The 23,358-nt window shown below is 33.4% G+C and overlaps 1 protein-coding gene across 3 annotated transcripts in view; it reads left to right on the top strand.

Moving 5' to 3' along the window:
• Positions 1–23,358, top strand: part of hrg (poly(A) polymerase hiiragi) — a 71,699-nt gene that overhangs the window by 13,331 nt on the left and 35,010 nt on the right. For all 3 annotated transcript variants that reach the window (XM_089238364.1, XM_089238365.1, XM_089238366.1), the window contains exons 4-14: positions 2,144–2,225; positions 3,276–3,385; positions 3,750–3,803; positions 6,161–6,272; positions 6,362–6,451; positions 9,196–9,334; positions 11,677–11,749; positions 14,620–14,740; positions 14,912–14,996; positions 15,455–15,508; positions 22,359–22,472. In XM_089238364.1, the coding sequence (XP_089094490.1) occupies positions 2,144–2,225; positions 3,276–3,385; positions 3,750–3,803; positions 6,161–6,272; positions 6,362–6,451; positions 9,196–9,334; positions 11,677–11,749; positions 14,620–14,740; positions 14,912–14,996; positions 15,455–15,508; positions 22,359–22,472 (1,034 nt within the window). The remainder of the gene's footprint in view (positions 1–2,143; positions 2,226–3,275; positions 3,386–3,749; positions 3,804–6,160; positions 6,273–6,361; positions 6,452–9,195; positions 9,335–11,676; positions 11,750–14,619; positions 14,741–14,911; positions 14,997–15,454; positions 15,509–22,358; positions 22,473–23,358) is intronic.

Below are 23,358 nucleotides of genomic sequence, written 5' to 3'. Positions count from 1 at the left end.
GATAAAGGGGAAAAAATACTTTAAAATGTAAAATTAATGGCATCATCCAACACGTGGGAAATTTGCTTGCAGAATGGAAACGATAGCCAGTCATGGGAAAATTATAACTTAATTATAGCATTGCACGAGTCCATAATTCACGGAAACATCACAAAAAAAATGAAGTAATTGAACAAATAACTACAACTTACTCAAACTATTTTAAATATGTTGTCCACCGCGTGTTCTGGCTATGAGGCTGAAAGCACAAATATTCTTGTTCAACAGCAGAATCGGAGTATGCCATGGTCATAATGTGGATGTGCTTGCAATTCAGCTTTATTAAACCAAACGCGCCCCCTTTCCCCCGTTCATATTCCTGAGGAATGAGGAACTTCTAACATATAGGGAATGTGCTGGAGATTACAATTCACCAAAGTTTGCAATCTGACCACTGTTTATAACATTTTGAGGTACCCCCACAGCCAGAAGTTGCAAGGGTTAAGGTGCATTCTGTCAAAATGGGTCTTCAGCAGCTGCTTTGCTGGTATTGCAATGTGCATCTTGATAGAAGTTCTATCCACACACTGATGCTGTGGAAGTGCCGAAATGATGTGGTTGCACAAAATAGATTATACTGCTGGCCAAGTACAGCATCGTCTACTTGCACATTTTGCACTTTTTTCTTTTGCGAAAGAAACGTCCATTGCTTCAGGAGTATCCATGCAAATTTTCAGGTCATTCCGATCAGTACTTATTGTATAGTTTTGGAATCAAAACTTAAATTATAACTATAATCACCCTGTATATAGCTGATTATTTTTTATAAATCTGTTACTACTATACAGTAGAACCTTGATTAACTGGGCTTAACAGTGTGTGTGTGAAATTATAAAAAAAACAACTATTGAATATATTAAGACTGGGAGATATACAGTAGGAGATGTGCTACTTCTTATGGGAATGAAAATGTATGTGAGGTAATGTAACAACTAGTACACTAGTCTTTGTCCTTCAAGGACAGCTGGTGTCTTTATTGGATTATAGGACCACTTGCCCCTAGCATGATGGTGTCACTACTGTAGCTGCTTCTTTGTGAACGGAAAAAGAAACCCTGTGAGATAATACACCACTACATTTAGATGTGTGATGCAATCTTTATTCATGAATTTGATAAAGATAGAGCATCAGAATGTAGCCAAAGGTTAGAAAATGTTGTAAGAATGAGAAATTTTGGCTTTTATATATAACTTTAAATGACTAAGATACTTCATATGAAAAATATATATATATATTCTGGCCACTTTTATGAGACTTTTTGAAAAAAACCACTTATAAAATCTTATGTCATTTAAAGATATACCGTCAGAATGTACCCCAAGGATATAAAATAAGGTAAAAATGAAACATTTTGGCTAATAATGAACAAATATGATATTTTTCAGGGAAAAAAAATGATATTTAGGCCACTTTTATCGGATTTTTTGAAAAAAACCAAAGTGGTTTTTTTAAAAAAACCAGTTGGTTAAAACCAAGGTTTAAACCAAACAACCCTGCTTTGGAGAATGTCAAATGCAAAAAAGGTTATGCAAAAGGTACCTACTCATGATAGTACTACAACAACCAATGCCTTAATCTACCTAAAGATTGATAAATGTGCATTAAAGGTGTACTCTGGAGATTAGATTCTTGGGGATAATTACCCCTTCTTGCCTTTCTAATGAGGTTTTCCACAAGCAAAATAAGATTTAAACAGGAAAAGAAAAAAAAAATATGCAAGGAGAATTTTACTATACCCAAAAATGTCAATTCTGGAATATCTTCCAGGGAAAGAAAGGGTTCATTATGAGTTCTTTCCACATTGGAGAAAGGTAAATTTGCAGGTAAGATTTATATACCAATTATGAAGAAATTCCTGAAAATTGATGTTTGAAAATTCATTATAGGTGTACCTTGTTAAGATCTGAGTTTGTCGTGAGCAATCAAAATAATATAGATAAGCAATGTGAAATTCATGAGACATGGAAAAACTTGGTTATATGTGAAAATTTATAATATCCGTGTTCGTTATAAGCACGTCAGACTGTATAATATTTTAATGTAAGTTTCATAATGAATGAAGAAGAATGACATGTACTTTTTCTGATCTTTATTATATTTTTAGAATATGCCACCTAATGTAGCAGACAATGTTGGAGGCAAAATTTATACATTTGGCTCATATCGTCTGGGAGTTCATACGAAAGGTAGTTTTTTTCATACTTTATTTATGAGAAAGTGGTATGATTAATGAATGCTTTTTCCTCATGTTCAAGCATGTAAGTTTATGTGTGCTGTAGCAGGTCGATAAGATACTAAACTATAAAGGATGTTTAGAGTTGTTGCCAGTTTGATACCCAGTCCATCCTTGTTGGAAACTTTCTTGATGTATGGGTACAACAGAAATGGCGACATGACCACAGAAAAAAAATTGCTACCACAGGTATTGTATATTCCAAATGGCAGCTTTCTTATACTCACAGAGAGGTTGGTGCGTTAACCCTTCGGTGTGAGACCACCAACCTCTCTGTGAGTATAAAAAAACTCATTTGGAATATACAATAAATTGTAGGTCCCGGTCTAAAAAGCTCTCGTGTGCAGAAAATGGCAGTGGTATGACAAAACTGATCAATATCAGTTTATGAAGTAAAAAAATTATGTAAGCATAAATTTTGTCTGTTGGTAATGAAGGATTTCATTAATGTTTGCGATGCACATGTCCAGAGAGTGTTTTGATGTTTTTCAAGAAGGTTTATTTTGTTAAAAACCATGTAATGAACATGGCAGAGAGCAGGCAGGCCTTTCACACAACACTTGCATAACATGAAAATTCAGGTATTTGTCATTTTCACTTTGAAATATGGAAGACAGATACCCGAGTAGAACCCAAAACTGGCATAATTCTGATCTGACTAGCAGAAAACAGGGCTGTGCAGTTGGCTGCAGGGATCATGGAGGCACTGTTTCGATTGCTCCTGCATTGTAAGGATTCTGGGAAAAAAAAATCAAAATTCTGCTCTCTCAACCTCCTTCCCCATCCCTCCACTGAAAAATCGCACCACAAATTTATAAAATATAAATCATAGAATTTTTAGAAAAATTATAAAACAGTCATTGATTTTTTTTTTTTTTTTTTTTGTCTATTGAGCTTGAACCATATTATGTTTGAAAAATAGACATAGAACACAATATTATATATGTGAAGTGGGAAAATATTCTTCATTGCTATTTACTTTATTACTGTGAATTGTCAACAGGGGCTGATATAGATACCTTGTGCGTTGCTCCAAGACATGTTGAAAGAAACGATTTTTTCACATCTTTTGTTGAGTTGTTGAAGGAACAGATAGAAGTTAAAGATCTTCGAGTAAGTATAGTGAAATGTAATTTTCATCAGCTGAAGCAGAGATATTCTCAAATTTAAGTTACTTGCAGCTCTCTTGTGTCAGTCAATGCCTATCAGTGGCTCCCCATATTAGTCTAACAGTCTAACAATGAGCCGCTTTAGAATAGCAAACATCAATATTGGTTTTATAGCTGTTAGCATTAATATCTTTCTCACAGCGATGTCCCTTAGAAAGGTTGGCAATGCCTTTAGGCTTCGCTGTTTTAACTTTGAGTATCACTGAGCTAAAGTACCATGCCATATATCTATGTCTTTCAAATAGTTTTATTTTCTAACATTTTCATATGATATATTCCTCATTTTCACTTTTATTTTTCTTACCTAGACTGTTGAAGAAGCTTTTGTCCCTGTAATAAAAATGAAATTTGATGGAATCGAGGTAACTTTCTCTAATTGTAGTTATTCAAGTACATTATTTGATTTCATGGAATATTTGCACATATTTTAAACTTGAACTTATAAATCTGCATTTTTATTTAATAATCAAGGTCAAATAAATTATGCTATATATTGTGTAGTCAATTCCAACCAAGCATTAATTTGAAAACATCCAAAATTTCATGAGCATCCTTGAAATATATACAGGTTGCCTTGATCAGATGTCTCAATTTTGAATTAGTTCTTATGTTTTACGACAAGTTTGAAAGGATAAGAAAGTATATAAATTGTGAAAGCAACGCTCAAAAGGTTTTTTTTTTTTAAATCAGTGCACTTCTCCACATGTACTCCTTTTTTTGCCTGGATGGAAAAAGGCCTAATGACCATATCACTTGAGAGCACTCACATTGATTTGAAGATCGTTTCTCTGTGCTTAAGAAATTACATAGGGATGTTTTGAGCTTCAAATTCGGCAATTGTGGTTATTAACCGTGTTGAGGACGTGAAATGTTGCCTCATCTGAAAAGCTTGATCCTTAAGAGGAAATCAGGTTCACCACGCATGAGTGCTAGTATCTCCACAGAAAATTTTGAAAAAATCTTTTATTTATGTTGACACAAATTTTCTCATTTTTCACTTTGTTGGCTTTAGGGATGGAATAAATAGTGATTTGGCGAATACTGGATATTAGGCGGCCGAATATCAATTTTGTTAAAATTCATCGCAATTATAAATAAAATTGATGTTTTTAATTAAAAACATTTATTGTGTGTGTGGTAATTTTAAATGATTGAAATTGAATTTAATTAATGCAATTTATTTAAAAAAATGGCAATTTGAAGACTCGTTGCCATGATACTGACAATCAAATTCAACAATGATAAATTGTATTTTAATATTACAGAATTAGTTTTTTTCTAACCATTTTTATCAATTTTACATCTAATTAAGAAAATATCAAAATCACTATTTACTCTCTCAACTAGTAATGCATCATAAAATTCACAAATTATTTGTAATTTATCCTCTTGATGTTCTTTGCCCCTTTTGCTTCTCTCAGTAGCTCAATACTTATCTTCTCTAGGTACATCTTTCAGGTAGTGAACTTCTGCAATTCATACTCACTTCCACTTTATTGCAGTAGGATTCTATTTTCAGTTTCATGTTTTCCTTATCCTAGAAATTCACCCTGACAGCCTTTTTACACAGAAAATATTTTGTTTGATATACATCACATAATAAAATATCAGTAAATTTTTAATTTATGGGAAATACTCTAATTAATATAGTTAGTTTTGATAGTTAATATAATTAGTTTGGTGTACTTAAATTTACACAGATATTTGGTCAAATACCTCAGCATTATTTAGCAAAAGGGTCGAGCCCCTGTGGGGGTCGAGTGGTCATAGTGACGGACTTGCATCGCGAAAATCCGGGTTCGAACATCACCATCCCCATAGTGGTGGTTGTCTGAAGTTCGTTTGCTGTGGGTCCCAACTTCGAGCCGATCTCCCCATTAAAAAGTCACGCCACATAGATCAACAGGCCTACAACAATAAATTATTCAATCATTGCACTTCACTCATAGTTAAAAAAACTGGTGGCAGATGGTAGCACTACACGTACACGCATATTCCAACATGTACCAATTCGTTAGACGTTCCGAAGAGGAATATGAATGAGGTGCATGTGTGGTTTAGTAGTAGTAGTAGCAAAAGGGCCGAATATTCGTCTTATCTCTAGTTGACTTGTAACAAATGCATAATGATGCTTTCTGAATATTTGTCATTGAACTCTCAGAGTTCGGCAGCTTCAGTTCTTAAACTTCTAAATGTTCAATACCATACTATTCTTTATTTTATATATTTTTTTTTGTGGCCTTTCTTGGACCAACCTTTTGCTCGGTCATCCATAATTTTCTGGTTCTCATTATTATTTTGGTTCATTCCCTTTTCGTTTTTCTCTCTCCTGGTACTCTATCAGCAATACTTTCTGGTGGCGTTTTTCGCTGGTGCTAACAATGTTACAGAGCAGCTCTTTTGTCTCTGGTGAGGTGAAGCTGTTTTTGCATTTACACAAACAAGGTCGAGAACACGGAATTAATTTCTGTTTCACTTGTGTGACTGTTAAGATAAAAAGTTTTATACATGTTTAAAGCATGATTTATATATTATATTATATATATATTAAATATTATATTATATATATATATTAAATATTATATTATATATATGTATTAAATATTATATTATATATATGTATTAAATATTATATTATATATATGTATTAAATATTATATTATATGCAGATTTATTAATGTGCACTTTTTAATTCTTTCATTCTGAATTTATATTGCAGCTTGATATGCTGTTTGCTCGACTTGCTCTCAAAGATATACCTGAGGATCAAGATCTTAGAGATGTTTCTTTGTTGAAAAATCTTGACCCAAAGTGTGTGCGTAGCTTAAATGGTATGTTCTGCTTTATGTTTCACCAAAGATAAATGTTATTGCTTATGTTAGAATCAGTTTCTTTAGTAATTTTATTTTTTTCCCCATAGGGTGCCGTGTAACAGATGAAATTTTGCATTTAGTTCCAAATCGTGAAAATTTCCGTTTGGCTTTGCGATCCATAAAGCTTTGGGCAAAAAGTAAGCTTTATTGTCTATAGATATGCGTAATAAAGTAACTGAAATATACTGAATGATTGGCTTTTTAAATGTTTAGTTACTTACATATTGTGATTTTCTATCTTCAGATTTCAGCAAGACCATGCAATTTAAAATAGGTACTGATGAGCAGGGTTTAAAAAAAAGTTAAAAGCAATAAGTTTCTTAAGTGCCAAGCGTATTTTTTTAAAGTAAAATGGCCAAAATTTTTTTATGGGATTTGTGATCTTTTTCTGTCTTGATCAACACACTAACATTATATCCAAAAATTTTATGTTGTCTTGACACTTCAATTTGTTAGTTATCGTGTTATCACATGCACAAATTTTTTTTTTTGTCACCAATGCTAAGTTTTTTAGCTGTCATTGTGACCTGGCACCTGAGATTAGTCAAGCCCTGACCAAGGGATGTGTTAATAGGTGTGACAATGTGTTGTGTAATTATCTATGAGTTAGTCGATGAAATGTTATTGGTCAACATTTCAGTTTGTATGGATAGCAGAGAGTGACATCATCCTCGGATAAGTCACCATGTGGTGGCATCGTCTGCAATTGTGAGCTTTGGCCTTAATTGTGTCCGACCGTCCCTGTACGGTCCCATTCAGTGCACACGAGCACCAAGGAAAGATTGAGATATTCGTTGCCGCTGTAGTCTAGTGCATAGCTGCCAAGTCTCCCGAATTTTAGCTTCATCTCTCGATCTCCCAAAAAGTTCTTAAATCTCCCGAATTTTTACGAAAATCACAAAAAATCTCTAATCATCCCTAAAAATTCCCTACTTCATTTAAAAAGAATCCCCACTTCTGAAAACAATCCCTAAGGAATTTCTCGTGGGGGGGGGAAGTCTTTTGCCTCTTTTTTTCCTCTTTCGAAATGGCGTCGCGCATCGTAAATGGGGGGAACAGTGGGAAATTCTTTTTTAAGGAAGTTTTACAAACCCTCTGATGGTAACAAGAAAAGCTGTTTGCCTTATTGTGCAGGGAAATAGCTTTTTTTTCGCAGCCAATAGTCCTGGATAATAATTGAAGATCATGGTGATGCCACGCATGTGGTCAAAACTTACTCTTTTGTTGAAGTTACATAAGTGCGATAACAAAACATGAATACCGATAAGAAAAAAATCAATTTTAAATATACTTATTCTCGGGGAATTTTCTTTCATCAAACGTTCCAGAAAAAGGGCAGACTTTTTCTTTTCGTACAAGTTGTGTTACGGACATAAACATGGTGGAAAGACTGACATCATCACCCATGCGAAATCAAAAAAGCATCAGGCAAGTGTCACAAAAAGTCAGTGTTCTTCAAAAATTGACACTTTTTTCCTTCATCTTCCAATGATTTTGTGGTCATTCGGCAGAATGTTTGTTCATATCGTTTCTGATTGAACACAATATATATATTTTTTTACATCACCATTGAAGTTTTGGCCTCCAATTTCACTTGTTTTTTGTGTAGGGATTTTATTCCCAAGGTCCGCGCAAAAATCTCCCTAATTTTCATTTTCAAAAGTTGGCAGCTATGCTAGTGGTCTAGGGCGTTCACCCGGAAAGTGAAAGGACGTGAATTCAATAGCCTGCAGGGCAATTTGATTTTCTCTTTCCAAAAATATATCTTCACATGAGCCAGCTGTTAAAAACCTTTGTATGGATAGCAAAGAGTGACCTCCTCCTCGGATACGTCAGTGTTACCTTACCAATTATCGTAGCAGGAGACTATGCCAAGGCTTTCTTAGCAGGAAGCTGGTTCACATTCACATCTTGAGCTGTTAAGGGTTGCAGAAAACCATTTTCAGGTCATCAGCACTATGAGGTCACTGGGCCTAGCCTAACCTTCTATAACCCTTTTAATGTAACCTCTTTCTGACATGCAAAGACATCATATGATCATTTAATGTGATCATACATTTATTACTACAATGTCATGGATAAATTAACTGAAGCTTGCTTAGTGTATAGCAGCTGAACCCGTTGCTGTAGCTAGAGACAAATCAAAACATCTCCAAAGATAAAAAAAAGACAAAAGAATGTCTAGTTGTTGAGAAAAATTTTTGTTTTTGAAAAGTGTATGTGCTCTCAGTGGAATTAAGTTCGAGAATCAGATACATGTGTGTTATGTAACTTTTGAGTTTTGTGAGTTTTTAATGTAGATATATAAAAATATCCTCTTATAACCAGAATATGTATTTACTTGGGTATTATATATAGATAAGTATGTTATATCCCCCACATATACTATAATAGTTGTATAATAAGTTGTATACTTTGATGTGCGTATATACAAATTTTAGTCAGGAATGAAAATGATTGACTCACATAGACAGATGGGGGGGATATTAAGACATAAATGTTGTTCATTACTCATTAAGTACAGTTAAACTGCTGTAACTGTTATGTATGTATGCTAAAAATTAGATAATAATTTCTGTGCTAATGTTAGAAAGGAAATGATATCTGTTGCTTAAAGAGAAAGAAATGTATGTATAGAAGAAGTTCACTGGAAATTGTCATAAAATCACTGGAACTACCTTTTGTACATATTCAGACTATATCACTTAATCATTTCAACGGTAACCATTTATATAGTTTTGCTCTAATTGGATCCTGTGGATTTACTCCCGGTGGAATTAGTTTCAGGAATCAGATACGTGTGTATTTTGTAATTTTTGAGTTTTTCATGTTTTTTTTAAAAATGTAAATACATATATTTGTTTTTTTTTCTCCCCACCAGAACAGGGCGTGTACTCCAATGTTCTGGGTTACTTGGGAGGTGTTTCATGGGCAATGCTTGTAGCTAGGACTTGTCAGCTTTATCCAAATGCGTGTGCAGCGACATTAGTTATCAAATTCTTTCTGGTGTTCTCAAAATGGTAATTTATGCACATTCAAAATTCTTCTGAGAATAAGTTCTGATTTGAAACGATTTTAGTTTTAATACAATTTTAATAACATAACAGATTTATTAATACTTCCATTCATGTGAGCTTGATTTCATAAAATTCTCATTTAGTGTGTAGATTTTCTTTAACCCTTCAAGCTGGTACAGAAATTTAAATGCAGGGGCCTTTTTCATGATATTTAAATTTTCAAAAAAAATCAACTTTTCTGCAGCCCTGTTGAAAATAATTCATATCTTTTTCAATTATAATTCTAAAATTAAAAAACAAATTGTGTTATAGTAATACGCCTACTCTACACAATAAAAATTTCGCATTGTATTTTATAATTTTGCTTCATTAGCTTCCAAGTATTTAACTTGTGTTCTAGAAGTAGAGTTGCATCTTCTTTGAAGCCTAGATTTCTGCAAGGTTGGCGATCTTTTCAACCGAGTGTCTCGTGACCAAATAGCGTGGTGACAGGTTTATGGGGTGGGGGGGTCTCCTCTCACTTGAGGGGTTTGTGATAGTTCTGTATTTTTCAAAGAACTGTCGATTTAGCCCAAGGCAAACTTTTTAGATGATATACCTTATTTTGACTGCTATTGAACATTACTAGTGCGTTATGAACACAGACATTCAATAGTTGCCTAAATTCATGTTCCATTTCTTGTTTTTTTTTGTTTTTTTTTTTGTATTCTAATAAGTATGGCTAAAGCTTTTGATCTTCCAAATCAACTCCACTCATCGCTGTATTATATTCTAAAATGCATTCTGGTTTAAATTTTCCATTCTTCTCTCGTAAGTTATTGCAATAGAAGGTTGAGATAAATGCTACACTGGTTTTTTATCCTTCCACTTTATGACCATAATTTTGTCAATTTATGAAATATGCTCTCCACTCATCAACTTTGCGGTTTTTACCTCTTTCAGAACATTTTTTTTTAGATGACCATAAAGTTCCAGCAACATTTGTGCTGCGATTCATAAAACTCCATAAGTAGCCAGTGTCTGATTCACAAAGTTCAAAGGTTTTTATGTGAAATTTAGATAATTTGAGAGGGATGTACTGCCTGTGATGACAGGCGCCTCTTCCACAGTGTAAGGGACTCATCAACAGCAATATTTTCCTTCAGAAAATAAATGCTTTAAAATTTATTCAAGTAATCAAGAATGGGATGAATTTTGAACAGTTTTTCCACTATAAATATGAATTTCAGCCTTATCAGCAAAATGTAATAATATGGAAATTTAATACTTTCAAACCTATCCTGAGACATAGTTTGAAAAAAAATTGTTTGCAGAAGTGAATTCTTAAAAAATACGAACGGATGCTAGGTGTCTGCACAACGCCCATCAACATTATCAATTTTAAATAAACATAAATCTCTCCATCTACCGTTTTCCATTGGTTCAGTCATGAAGGCAAAGATAGAGCATGATTTTGTAAGTAGCATATATTATGTTCATATCAGTTAGTTTCCAAAACAATTGTTTCTATTAGGTCTCCATTAAGGATATTTGTTAAAGACTCAAGAATATTGTTGGGCTCATTTCCCAGTAAATAGAATTTTTTTTTTTTTTGGAATTTTATGCTCATCAAAATTGATCCAAACCCAAGAGAAATAGAGATCATAGTCCTTTTCTGGTATCTCAACGTAACTTTTGCCTTCACTATCACAATCCTGTAAAAAATCACCATCTGCCTAACTTGCACTACCAGATCCAGTGCTCGCCACTTTCTTCCTCCACACATTCAATTAAATTTTCTATTTCTTAACTCAAAAATAGTAAAACTTATTCCTCTTGGAATCCATCAAGAATGTGTTTTACACAAGGTTTCTTTTTCTTCTCATGAAAGAAATCTAATAACAGGGGAGAAGTATAGTGGTGAGATCTTCTGTCCTTAAAAGCCAAGGCTAGCCATAGATATTCAGAAAACACTATGGCGCTTTTGTTATTTTCTTATAAGTATTTTTATATATTTCGCTGTGTTTTTCTGTTAAATGCTAACAAATTTTCTTTTATTGGTTGAGATCCCCCTCTTATAAAAATTTCTCTGAATGCATGAATGGCTTTTAATTCCTCAATGTATGAATGGTTTTCAATTCCTCTTAATATGGCTAACCTGTCATATTGACTTTTTTTTTTTAAATTCTGATTGGATTTGGAAAAATGGGCTTCTTTATGGTGGAGGGTATAAAGTTTCCCATGTTATTTCATCAATATTGAATTCTTTAGAATGTTTCGTTTCTAGTAGCTTCTACAACAGCTGCTATATTAAAACTATAGTTGTTTGTATGTGAACTTTATTTTTTATTGAATTTTTTCTTCAGGCCTTGGCCAAAGCCAGTTCTATTGAAACAACCAGAGGAGAACAAGCTTGGGTATACCGTGTGGGATCCCAGAGTAAGAAAATCACTAAGCTCTTTTTTTTTGTATGAGATCTAGTAACCATTTCATCTCTATGCCTGTACGTTGCATTGATCATGATTTTATCGTAGACCATTACCCATGTATGTCATATAGGCTACTGTTCTTATATTTGTCATTAATGCACGAACTTGGCATATGCCTGTGATGATTGTGTATTATGAGTAAAATTGTTTGAAAGTGGAAGGGGTTGGTGATATCAAACTTCTAAATATGATGTCTTTTTTTCAAATCTAATCTCTCGGGTATTTTACAAGTTTTGAATAATTTTCCCAAGCTATTTTAGTTTGATGTAAAGGTTTTGTTAGTGGTTAATTGATATCCAAACTAATTGATCCAATATGGAAGAAATCATTTAAAAAAAACTTATTTTTTTAAATAAAACCATTTTATTTAGTAGATCCTTATGTATAAATGAATCGTATGAGAGGAAATAAAGAGAAACAAATAATTAAAGAAATTTGTAGCAAGGTCTGCAAATAAGCTCATCAAAGACGTAATTATTCTTTCTTGCTACACTCAGTACATGTTACTTATTGTGTATCAATGCATACAGGGTTGTTTGGTTTAAACCTTGATTTTAACCAAGTGGTTTTTTTCAAAAAATCAAATAAAAGTGGCCTAAATATCGTTTTTTTCTTTGAAAAATATCATATTGGTTCATTATTAGCCAAAATATTTCATTTTGACCACATTTTATATCCTTGGGGTACATTCTGATGGTATATCTTTAAATGACATAAGATTTTATAAGTGGTTTTTTTCAAAAAGTCTCATAAAAGTGGCCAGAATATATAATATATATATTTTTCATATGAAGTATCTTAGTCATTTAAAGTTTCATACAAAAGCCAAAATGTCTCATTCTTGCAACATTTTCTAACCTTTGGCTACATTCTGATGATCTATCTTTAGCAAATTCATGAATAAGGATTGCATCACACATCTAGATGTAGTAGTGTATTATCTGACAACGTTTCTTTTTCCCTTCACAAAGAAGCAGCAACAGTAGTGACACCATCATGCTAGGGGCAGGTGGTCCTATAATCCAATAGACACCAGCTGTCTTTGAAGGACAAAGACTAATAGTTGCATTACCTCCCATACATTTTCATTTTTTTCCCCCCATAAGAAGTAGCACATCTCCTCTCCCAGTCTTAATATTCAATAGTAATTTTTTTTTATACTTTCACTGTTAAGCCCAGTTAATCAAGGTTCTACTGTATAGTAGTAACAGATTTATGAAAAATAATCAGCTATATACAGGGTGGTTATAATTAAAGTTTTGATTCAAAAACTATGCAATAAGTACTGATCAGAATGACTTGAAAATTTGCATGAATACTCCTGAAGCAATGGAAGTTTCTTTTGCAAAAGGGAAAAAAATGCAAGTAATGCAAAATGTGCAGGTAGATGATGCTGTACTTGGCGAGCAGTATAATCTATTTTGTGCAACCACATTTCCGTGCGTCCACAGCATCAGTGTGGGGATAGAACTTCTATCAAGATGCACATTGCAATACCAGTAAAGCAGCTGCTGAAGACCCTTTTTTGACAGGATCACCTTAATCCTTGAAACTTCTGGCTGTGGGGTACCTCGAAATGTTATAAACAGTGGTCAGATTGCAAACTTTGGTGAATTGCCATCTCCAGCACATCCCCTATATGTTAAAAGTTCCTCAGGAATATTAATGTGGGGGCGCGTTAGTAGTATATACTTAAAAGGTATATTTTTAAAAGAGATAATAATGAACAAATGAAGGTCCAGATATGATAATTAATGAAGCGAGAGCATAAATATGATCATTTTCATATCTGGAGCCCTCTATTACATAATCATATCTGGGCCCTGGGGCCCAGATTATGATCATGTATATACTGCTCGCGTTTGATTTAATAAAGCTGAATTGCAAGCACATCCACATCATGACTATGGCATACTCCGATCTGTTGTTGAACAAGAATTTTTGTGCTTTCAACCTCATAGCCAGAACACGGTGGACAACATATTTAACATTTCTTAAGTAAGTTGTAGTTATTTTTCAATTACTTCTTTTTTTGTGATGTTTCCATGAATTATGAAATAGTTCCGTGAATTATGAAAGTTATCATTTTGCCATGACTGGCTATTGTTTCCATTCTGCGAACAAATTTCCCACATGTTGGATGATGTCATTAATTTTACATTTTTAAGTATTTTTTCCCCTTTACCAAATAAAATTGAATTTTTTCAGGAATATTCATGTCAATTTTCAAGTCATTCTGACAATCGTTCTTTTTTTACAGTGTTTTGAAATCAGAACCTTAGTTATAATCACCCTGTATATTGTAAATCATTGCTAATTAATCTGCATTATTTATGCCTCATTATATTCACCTAATTTTTATTACTTTTTTGCAAAATATCTTCCTAATTAAGTATATTAAAAGTAACTGGAGAAAAACCTTTATATATTATATGATTAAAAAAATATTACATTAAATACATTACATTATATTACATTAAAAGAATTTTCATACACACAGTAATCCATTGAGTTAAGCAAAAAATAATTAAATGGCAAAAGTTGGTTTTTGTTAAAATGCAAGAAATATTTGTATTAATTAGTATGGGAATAGTGTTAATTACATTAATAAACATTTTATTTCAATTAATTATTAGAGGTTTAAATGATTTTTCACAAATTTTATTGTTTTTAATGTTAATACTATTTAAAACAAAAGAAACGGTTTAAACCAAAAAAACCTGGTTTAAACCAGAAAAAACCCGGTTTTTTGGTTTTTTTCAAAAAAACTGTTTTTTTTACCAACCCTGCATGCACATGAATATTATTCTATATTTTCAGGTAAATATTCCAGATAGGTTTCATTTAATGCCCATTATTACTCCTGCATATCCACATCAGAATTCCACATTCAATGTATCATTGTCCACAAGAACAATCATGGAAGAAAAGTTTCGTGAAGGTGAAATTTTTAAACATTTTGTGTATCAGTTTGCTGTGCTCATTTTTACTATTTTTGATAAGTCATATGATTTTTTCATTTGAATAATGATTGCTTTCAAAGAAAAGTCTTTCTATGGGGTGTTTTTCCCCTAAACATGTATGCCAAGTTAATTTTATATTTATTTTCTAGGGTTATCAATAACAGATGAAATTTTTCGAGGCAAGGGTTCATGGACTAAGTTGTTTGAGCCATTAAACTTTTTTGGAAAGTACAAGTATGTTGTTTATAGATTTTTTTTTTACACATTTTCATAAAAATATCACTTTTAATAGTATTTTATTAATATTTTGGCTATTTAAGGCTTATTTTAAAAAATAGATAAAATAACAAGAGCCAAAATTGTACTTAATAGGAGATAGACAACTTGGTTATCTTTCATTCTACAGCTTTACCACAGTTTTTCAGCAATATTTGTGCTGAAAAGTTTAGCAAGCAAGGCCTTTTCAAAAGTATAATTTTTGCTAACTAGCTTTTAAAACTTCATCTTGAAAGGGGGCAATTTTATTGGAATGCTTGGTTGGGGGAGCCTAATATATTGTGTACACAAGCAGTACATTTCTGAAAAACATTTGGAATATATATAGTCCATTCATGTTAATCTTTGTGGAATTTTTGTTTATAGTAAAAAATAGTGATGCAAATGCATATCTGATTCTAAAGTTTTCTTTGAAGGCATTTTATTGTCCTTGTTGCAACAGCATCATCTAAAGATCATCATTTAGAATGGTTAGTTTTTTTTCATCATAATCATTTTGTTAATTTTCTATCTTGTGATTGATTTTTTATTGCATTACTGTGATTACTCATTCATTGTCGTCTACATTAATTTTTGTTTCAAATATACTATGCAAATTTACTTTCAAGAACTACTTCAAGCAATTATCAAGTACTTTTCTCTATCTGCTTGTGGAATACATGGAAATTATAATTACAGTGAAAGTATAATTTTTCTCTGGAACGATGCTGCTGTTATGCTGTGGTACAAACACTGGAAAAATTGTTTTTAGCCAACAGTTTTTCCCTTCAACACTGCAGTGATTAAGCTGAAAAATGCAGAAATTGTTTATTTTAATGTTCATGGAACATTGAGATTTCGTTTTTTTTGTTTTGCACATTATTTTGGTATAAAAATCTATCCCATCACTCTATCATACAGTAATTGCTGTTGCCTTTGTCACTCTAAAATTAGTGTACTTCAGTGTGGGGGGCTGTACAGTGGAACTTCAGTTAACAACCTTAATTTGTTCTGCCAACGTACTCATTATCCAAATAGCTCATTATTCGAATCAAACTTCTCCATAGGAAATAATGGAAACTCGCATAATTCATTCCTCAATCATTCATTCACACAAAAATGACTTAGAAATGGTATTCAATCAATAATACAACACAATAATAAAATATAATACAATACGATAATGTTTACAATCATTATTGACTATTAACTTATTTTAAACGACGAGAAGGAGGAGGACTGATTTAAAGACTGGACGGTTTGCAAATTTATCCTTTTTGCGTTACTTCCAAAAACAGTCTTATCCAATGACACTATTGCTTTTGCTTCCTTTTTATGATTTCTGGGGAATGGGAAATTGCAGTGCACATTGGACCGATTCATTGCTCGCACACTGATACAGCTTTATTTCGGTGGTTCTTTTCTACAGAGTTTTGCACAGATTTCCACATTCTACACAGCTCTCTTATCTCATTTTATGTGAGGGACATCTCCTTACTTTCTTCCTCAGGAGATGCCATCCATAAACTCTTGCTGGTGCGTGCAAAGGAAATGCATGACTTCATCTACCGTCAACTCATAGACATTTTTCACCACTAGTTCCCGAATGTCATCCTCATGCACCTCAAGTCTATGGTCTTCCCCAAGCACACAGTCTCTTTGACAAGTAGTGGCTCCTATTCATGAGCTAGCCCTCCTCAAGGTCACATTCAGTAATGCTGGTTTCCCAGCGACCAGGAAAGTCGGGGAATTGGAAAACGATCAGGGAAAATATGAAATATCTGTCAAAAGTCAGTGAGAATTCTAAATACTTGAGAAAGGTCAGGGAAAATCTGAAGTGGGAAAAAATCAAGATAAATCTACATTCCAGTGGTTAACCTTCACTTTTTCCCATGTAAGATTAATTTTCAAAACCCCAGCGAGAGAAAAAAAAAATTATTAGAATTTTCCTCCAGTGAGAGAAATGTCTTATCAGTTGAAAGGTGGGATTTTACATACCGGAAAACAATGTTGGCCAAGGAACAATCTGCCCTTTGAGTAAATAGATGAAGGGATCTAAAGTGGAGAGACCACCTTCCTTTTATATATATATATATATATATATATATATATCATTGTTGGAAACAAAGGCAATCCCAGCTCTTAACTTCTTTTCTATCGCTTCTGAAAAAACATTTTATCCTCTTGCTTTTTTTTTTCCTGCCTGTGGGTAGAGAACCTTTATATGTTGAAGAATGATTTGAATTCAATTATCTGTGTATGAGATTTCCTAGGAAACTAGTATTGTGTTCAAGATCATATACACTTTGATTTTGTAAGGGGTGGTGGCAGCAAAATATTAGCATTCTGTCTATTATGTGCTTTTTGTGCTTTTCAATGATATATTACCGTCAATGATATACAGCCCCTCCCCCATATATATTCGCAGTTCCCGTATTTGCGGTTTTTCCTTCATTGGATTTTTTTTTTACAAAATTTGAGTTGTGTGTTTAGGATGGCTCATTTGTCTAGTGCTACTGATATTGCTCTGAAAAGAGGAAAAAAAGTGAAAACTACAAAAAAATTAGGCATATTGGCTATGATTCGTAAAAGTAAGTCAATTACTGCGGTGGCTCACCATTATGGAATCAACGAATCTACGCTGATATACAGTTGAATCCCATTATTACGAACTCCAAGAGACAGAAGAAATCACTTCGTTATAAAGGAATTTCAGGTTTTTTCATTGTTCCTATGTATGCTTATTTGAGGGATTAGAAAAGTGTTTGTTAAAACAAGATTTTTGCTATAACGGCATTTGTTGAAACAGGATTCGACTGTATATCAAGACGAAGGAATCTGAAATTTGATCAGCCATGGCTGTAGCTGCACCTGTGGCAGCGAAAACTCTGCATAGCCTATGGAATCCATGTGTTTCTCATACCGAAAATGCTGGGGTTTTTTTTTGTGGGTACAAGATTGCTACAAAGAAGGTAGTCCAATTGATTGTAATATTATAATGGAAAAAGGCAAAAAGATTAATTTACTCTTCTATAAAGGGAAAGGCTAGTGAAATGTCTGTTTCATCAGAATTTTATACAAGTAAAAGTTGATTTCATAGGTTTAAGAAACTATTTTGATTATGCAATGTAAAAATCACTGGCAAACAAGCCGCTGCCAACCAGGAGGCAGTTAAAAAATTTCCAAAGACTGCAGAAAATTATTGAAGAGAAGGGATATTCACCTCAGCAGGTGTTTAATGCTGTTGAAACCACTATTTTGGAAGAAAATACTGCAGAGAACATTTATCATCCAAGAAGAAAAGTGAGCCCCTAGTTTTAAGGCAAGTTAATGTTAACTATGTTGTTTGTGCAAATGTGTATAGGTACATAGTAAAGCTCACCGTCATTTTCAAATCTATGAATCCGTGAGCATTGAAGGGAAAGGATAAGTCAAAAGCTCTCGCACAGTATTTCGGATGAACAATAGAAAAGCTTGAACTATGAAAACTTTCCCTGGATTGGTTTAAACAATGTTTCGTTCCAAAAAGTCCTTGAGAAGTACCTTGAGAGTGAAGACATGCCATTCAAAGTTCTTTTGATACTGAATAAAACTCTTGGATACCCAGATGTCAATGAGTTCAAAGCTGATGGTGTGGAAGTCTGTTGTGTCTCCTAATACAGCATCTATCATTCAGCCCCCTTCATCAGAGGGGTAATGCGAGCATTCAAGGCTCACTATACATGTCACTCAATGAAAATGATTGTGCATGCAATAGAAGAAGATGCAAATGAAGAAAATATCTTGAAGGTATCACTTATGCCATTACTGTCATCACTAGAACCATGGCAGCTCTTAAGAGAGATACAGTCAACTCGGGTTGGATTGATCTTTGGCCACAATGTGCATTCCAGGACACAATGATTTTTGCAGAGCCAACTGAAGAGATTACAAAAGACATCGTCACATTAGTAAAACAGGTGGGTGGAGAAGGGTTCAATGATATGGATATAGAAGAGAAGTCGGACAGCTAATTAATAGCAATTTAGAGGCATTTACCAAGGAGGAATTAATGCAGCTGATTGCTCATGAAACAAGCGGTACCAGACGAAGATCAAAATAAAGAAGTAAAGGACAATTTCACCATGAGTAGCATAAGGAGAGGGCTTCGCAAGTTCAAATCAGCAATAGATTATTTTCATGATATAGATCCCTCTATGGTACGTTCTTCACATGTAGAAAAATTGGTAGAGGAAGTCTTGTCAACATACTTGATGATATGAAGAAGAAACGGCAAACAGAAATCACAATGTTCTTCCAGAAAACATCAACAATCAATCGCTGCACCCTCTTTTACATTTCCTTATACTTTTGCGTCACCCTGCTCTTCTCATGATGTTCAATAAGTGAGAATAAACAAATAAATTTCGGTTCGCAGATTTCTATTTTCCCCATCCCCAGAATATAAGAATAAAACCCCCACGAATACAAGGGGACACTATAATTTAGAGTGATATTAAATGGTTTAGAATTATATATGAGCATCAGTGTGCTCACTTTTGGTCAAGGAGAGTTGGGGAAAGTCAGGGAAATGATCAAGCAGATTTTGCTGGGAACCCTGTAATGCAAATCAGCCTACTGTTTTCTACAAGCAGAACTTGAAGAAAACTTAATGCTCATATACGTATGGCCACAATGCTACATCTAGTTTCATATCGTAAACATTCTGACTCGCACATGTGTTTATTTTTTGAGTGAGGCACATTTACTGGAGACTTTAGGGGCGAATATTATCTGAAATTCCATAAGGCGTGCAAGGGCAAAAACAAAAAACCATCAGCTGAGTGTGGTAACGTGAAAATAAATTAAAAAAACATAAATTTTTGTTCCTAATGTGAATCATCGCTCATTAACGAATCTAAATTTCTTCAAAATTTTTGCTTGTTATGCAAATTGCTCGTTAACTGAAGTTCCGCTGTATTTGTAAGTTTATTATATAAAGTATTTATCCTGTTATAATAAAAAATTTAAAATTCAAGTTTTTATATTGCAGTTAGAGTCAAGTTTGTGGTTGTAGAAATTTATAAGAATATTTATACTACATTTTCCTGTGTATAATCTGAGGTGGCATATTATGTGCAGGATTAAAAAGTAAATAAATAAAAACATACTTTGTGTTTTAATAATCAATTATTGGTAAGATGATTAATGAAATTTATTTATGAAACGACAACATTATTTACACACAAAACAAAAATTTACAATTCAACCACAAACCTTCAAATTCAGACTCATCTGAATTAGAACTAAATAATCGCACCATTTCATCACCTAATTCGAAAGGGTCAATGTAGTCAAGAGGATTTTCAGAGTCAGAATCACTGGAGTCCAAATTTTGTGAATGAACTCTTATGGTTTTTGCAGTCACCTCTTTTCGGCATTGATAACCCGCCGACATACTTTAGCATAAGAAACTTGGGGTAAATTTCTGCGTTTTACATAGGAATAAATTCCTTCAGTCATTCACTTTTCCCAATAGGCTCTAGATTTGCTGTTAAATGACCTGTTTATTCCTGAATCTTAAGGCTGCAACTTCTTTCTCAAACTGCCAGGTATGACAAAGACAAGAACCACAATTTTTGCAGGCGTCTTTTATGTTTTCTTTAATATTAGCTTTCCACTGAATCCATAACTAGGAGAGCATGTGGCTTAAAAGTGCTGCCTTTTCTTTTACATCATATACTCTTTAGCCATAAAATCATGGTTTTCGCATTCATCCACCCTCTTGAATTGCAACGGAATTTTTAATCTTTTCGGAAGATTTTCTTTCATTATTGTCTTTTGTTTGAATGTAACCATAAATGGTAAATTTTTCTCCTATAGCTGAATAGGACAACGTCACTGCAAATGAGGTTTTTTTTTTCTTTTTTGTCCTTTCCTGCTAATCTGAATTGCCCACTGACCAGCAAAGTTTTTTTTGATTAGTGGGATATAAAGCAGCTGCAAAAAAAACTTTGTCACTTAACTAGTGGTTGTGCCATCTATTAGCGGCTGATAACATTTTCTTCAGATTGTCTTCAGCAGTAGATGATCCACATTTTTTAATGTTTCACACCTTTTTTAACAGATAATCCGCAGATTATGCGGAGGAAAATACGGTAGTTATATCAAGCTGAATTTATCTGTGAATCAAAGATTAAAAATATAGTGCTAAATTTTTATCAAAATTACTACCAATAGTAAATTTAGTTCTCACAAAGTACAATCTTTTCATCTCAAAACTACTGATACTATATGGTGATTTGTAAGTAGTAGGTGGTGGTTAAGGTAATTGAAAGAATTATTATGGTTACATAACAGAAGAGCGAGAAAACAAAATTCAAGATTCAAAGTTCTTGAGAAATAGAATTCTATGAAAAGAAGAAATGATTCAAATAATTTCAATCAAAAAACCATTGTGTGTAGTCAAAAAATATTGATAATGTTCTTGATTAAATTTGTGTATTGAACCAAAACCGAAACAAAAACTTCAAGACATTCATTTTTTATGTTCAGACTCCATTTTCAGTAGACAAAAAAGAACTTGTGTATTTGTGTTTTATTCGAACCAGATTTATTAATAACATTTTTCTCAAATTGGGTTACACCAAGCTATTATCTCAGCTTAACTCTATCATACATCACAGGGGTGGGCAACAGCTGGCCCACAGGCTGCATGCAGCCCACAAGGCAATTTTTTTGCAGCTTGCGACAAGGTAAAAATATATTAAATTTAAATAAACAATTTTCAAGGTATTTGAGTTATTAGTTTCAACAGCAGACGTGGTTGACGAAAAAACTGTTTGCATTATTAACGATGAAAGTAATTTACCATGTTCTCACCATATTGCCTTTTCAAACAAACTGCTCATGAAGCTTGTCATGGGATTTTTTTACCCTATTTTTTCCGCCATTTTGGTTGGCAAATTTCCTATGTTACTGAAATAATAATTGCAGAAGAATTTTGAAATTTTTCATCTGTAAAACTATGAATGATTGGATGGAATAAATTGCAGAGGAAACTTTAATTTTTAGATACATCACATCTGGCTAGGAACGCAACCAGATAAATAACGAATATGTTCTAGTTTATAAAGAAGTGGAAGAACACAATTTCCAGGATAAAAGTTTTACCTTTTTTACGTTAATTAAATTGGCTATGTTTCATCATATTACTTGTGGCGTTAAGAAATCTGCAAGTTTTCTGGGTCATTTTACTGATTCTGCTTTTACATCAGTCACATTCCTAATGCAGCCTGCAATTCAGCAGCTGACTATTATGTTTAATGAAAACTCTTTATTTTTAAATTTTTATTTTTTCAGGTATGGTTTAGTGGAATCAAAAATTCGTCTGCTCATCACAAATTTAGAGAGGCACCCTAGCTTAGAATTGGTACACATTAATCCTGAGGTTTATACTCCGGTAGATGTGGAACCGTAAGTTTCTTCTTTCACAATTGTGACAGCTAGTTTCTCTTCAACAATTATAATTTATACTCTATAATATGGTTTATAGAGCTTATATGCTCTATAGTATGGTTCGAGTGGTGTTTTCTGTTCAGATTCTGGGGCCACTTTTGAACTTCTCAAACAATAAAAAGATGCAAAAAGCTGCTTTAAAATGTTTTTGTGTTCTTGTGTCAGTAGCTAGGCAACCATTACTTCTAAACCTTAAAACCCTGTAATTCACCAGCGACGATTTGATTTATTTATGCAATATTGTTGGCCTTTCAAGGCCTATACAAGAGGACGCAGTAGATTTACACACAGATGTTTTGTAACATTTGACAAGAAATGGGAGATCATGGGGAAGTTAACAATAGTAGAGGGGAGCTTGCTCCATTCAACTATGGTATTAGGAAAAAAACTGAAAATTTTTAAATGACCATGAATAATCTTGTAAAGCATGGCCAAGTGGGAGATAAGTCTGAGTAGCGAGTGGGTGGAGATGACCAGCTGTCGTAAATAAAGCAGGTGGATTTATTTTGAATAGATTCAAGTTTGTCAATGTTACTAGAGGTGAGGGGGTCCCAGACCTCGGCTGTGTAAGAAAGAATGGGAGAAATATGTTTTGTAACAGAGAAGTCGGATGTTTGAGGGTGTGGCGAAGGAAAAATTTGTTCAGACATTTCTGGTAGACATAATTGATATGATTATTCCAATGGATATATATTTCAGCTGAGGTTATGACACCCAGATATTTAAATTGAGAAACTTTGGATATGGTTGTGTTATTGATCAAGTACGAGAATTCGAGGGGAAGAGTGTTACAAGTAGCTCTCATGAAAACTGTTTAGATAGGTCGATAGGCCTATGCCTAAAA

Source organism: Pholcus phalangioides, unplaced genomic scaffold, assembly GCF_987345545.1.
Source record: "Pholcus phalangioides strain wild (caught in Gottingen) unplaced genomic scaffold, Ppha-v1.0 ptg000010l_1, whole genome shotgun sequence".
NCBI lineage: Eukaryota > Metazoa > Arthropoda > Arachnida > Araneae > Pholcidae > Pholcus > Pholcus phalangioides.
This window is presented reverse-complemented; position numbering and strand designations above follow the sequence as displayed.